The sequence below is a fragment of the Priapulus caudatus genome, unplaced genomic scaffold (genome assembly GCF_000485595.1).
Source record: "Priapulus caudatus unplaced genomic scaffold, Priapulus_caudatus-5.0.1 Scaffold202, whole genome shotgun sequence".
Classification (NCBI taxonomy): domain Eukaryota; kingdom Metazoa; phylum Priapulida; class Priapulimorpha; order Priapulimorphida; family Priapulidae; genus Priapulus; species Priapulus caudatus.
Genome location: NW_014577263.1, coordinates 99,043 through 100,860, shown reverse-complemented (window position 1 = coordinate 100,860; position 1,818 = coordinate 99,043). Strand labels below are relative to the sequence as shown.

Below are 1,818 nucleotides of genomic sequence, written 5' to 3'. Positions count from 1 at the left end.
CTTTCTCTCTCTCGCTCTCTCTCTCTCTCTCTCTCTCTCTCTCTCTGCGCGCTCTCTCCTTCTATCGCGCGCTTACCTGAACACGGTGGATTTGTCGGGCCGCTGGGTCGGCAGCACGTTACCGCCTCTCACGAACAGAGGAATGTGGTCCCTGGGCGCCGACACCCGCACCACGCCCACGCGCGCCACCTGCTGGCCGGTGTAGTAATCATACCAGCGGTCGTCTGGGAAGTAAACGTCGACCGACGTCTCACCCTGAATCAGAACGAGTCGACATGAAGCGAGGTGGCGCCACTAGCGTGACCGCGGTTGCCTGTTTTACACCGTACAGTATATCGCCATCACTTCTGCAGACATGTTTCGTAAAATTTCTACACCATAGAATTCCTAACCAGGGCTATCTATGTACATCAAGACTACATAATAGAGACTACTCTAGTACTCTATTATGTACTCTTGATGTATATATATATATATATATATATATATGCACGCACACACGCACGTACGCACGTACGCACACACACACACACATGTACACTCGCACGCAAGCACGCACGCACGCACGCACGCACGCACGTACCTGAGACAGCTTGTTGTACGTGAATTGATCGTGACTTTCTCCCGCGACGTCGACTGTCGTCGGCTCGTACGGCACGCCGAGCACCCGGATGTCACTCATCGTGCGGTTCGTCATCTCATCCGTGATGTCGTTCGTGACCAAGGTCATCATCAAGGTCCCTGATGCTACCTCCTGCAGGCGACAGAGGGAGACAGCGGAAGGGCGGATGCCCAAGTTATTGACACCGCTAGAGCTGGTTTGGTGATACGCTTATCCGTCTCTCTGATTAACCAAAATTATTTCTACTTCCTTGACAAAAATATCCGACACTTATTATCATCATCATCATCATCATCATCATCATCATCATCATCATCATCATCATCATCATCGTCATCATCATCAGCATCCTTTTCATCATCATTATTATTATTATTTATTTATTTATTCACTTGAATGTTCTACCCCTTCCTTTTAAATCCAGTAGTTTTCAGTGCCCCTGCTGAAGAATGATGATGTCATTTATATAGTTTAATCATATATGTTCCATAAGAACTCATCGTGTATATCTCTAAATAATGCATACGTATACTAGACGTGTTATGCGTACCTGTTTTACATTGAACTGAGCAAGATAGAGCTTTCCCGCTTCAATCGTTCCTGTATGAAAGAGAACAAAATTATGATCGATTTATACGTTTAGAATGATTAACCCACCAGCTTACGATCAGAGACATGCGATGTAAAAGTGCTGTCAGGTAGAGACTATTACTGACTTCCCCATGTAACTGACTTCTGTAACAAAACATTTGCTTCCCCTGCCACTGAGAAGGAATCTTCTTTCCCCCATTAACGTTCCCCTCTCTAGCTCTCTTTCTTCCCCCTCTCTCTCTCTATCTCCCTCTATGGGGTGTGTACGTAGAAAGTACATGACTTTCGATGGATCGATAACCCTTTGGGAAGACTAAGGGTTAACTTTCTCCTGAGAAGGAATCAGTCTCCTCCTCCAAGACTTGCCCTTCCTTTAGGAAGAGCTCCTCCCTTTCTCTGACTCACCTATGGATTCTCCGTCGTCCCAGAATAGCTGTCCGCTAGCATCGTCTGCGTTGCCAATGGCAGCGATGACGCCAAACGGATGAGTTCGGCTGTTAAAACAATGCAAACATGGAGGTACAGAACGAGCGAAATGTACGAGCGGTAAATACATGAACATTGTGGATTACTTTCTCTTTCTCTCTCTCTCTCTCTCTCTCTCT

At 46.5% G+C, this 1,818-nt stretch overlaps 1 protein-coding gene across 1 annotated transcript in view; it reads right to left on the bottom strand.

Annotated features, from left to right (window-relative positions):
- Positions 1-1,818, bottom strand: part of LOC106807227 (sucrase-isomaltase, intestinal-like) — a 3,326-nt gene that overhangs the window by 406 nt on the left and 1,102 nt on the right. The window contains exons 4-7 of the mRNA XM_014809515.1: positions 1,619-1,707; positions 1,173-1,222; positions 584-754; positions 77-255 (exon numbers count right to left, since the gene is read on the bottom strand). Of these exons, the coding sequence (XP_014665001.1) occupies positions 77-255; positions 584-754; positions 1,173-1,222; positions 1,619-1,707 (489 nt within the window). The remainder of the gene's footprint in view (positions 1-76; positions 256-583; positions 755-1,172; positions 1,223-1,618; positions 1,708-1,818) is intronic.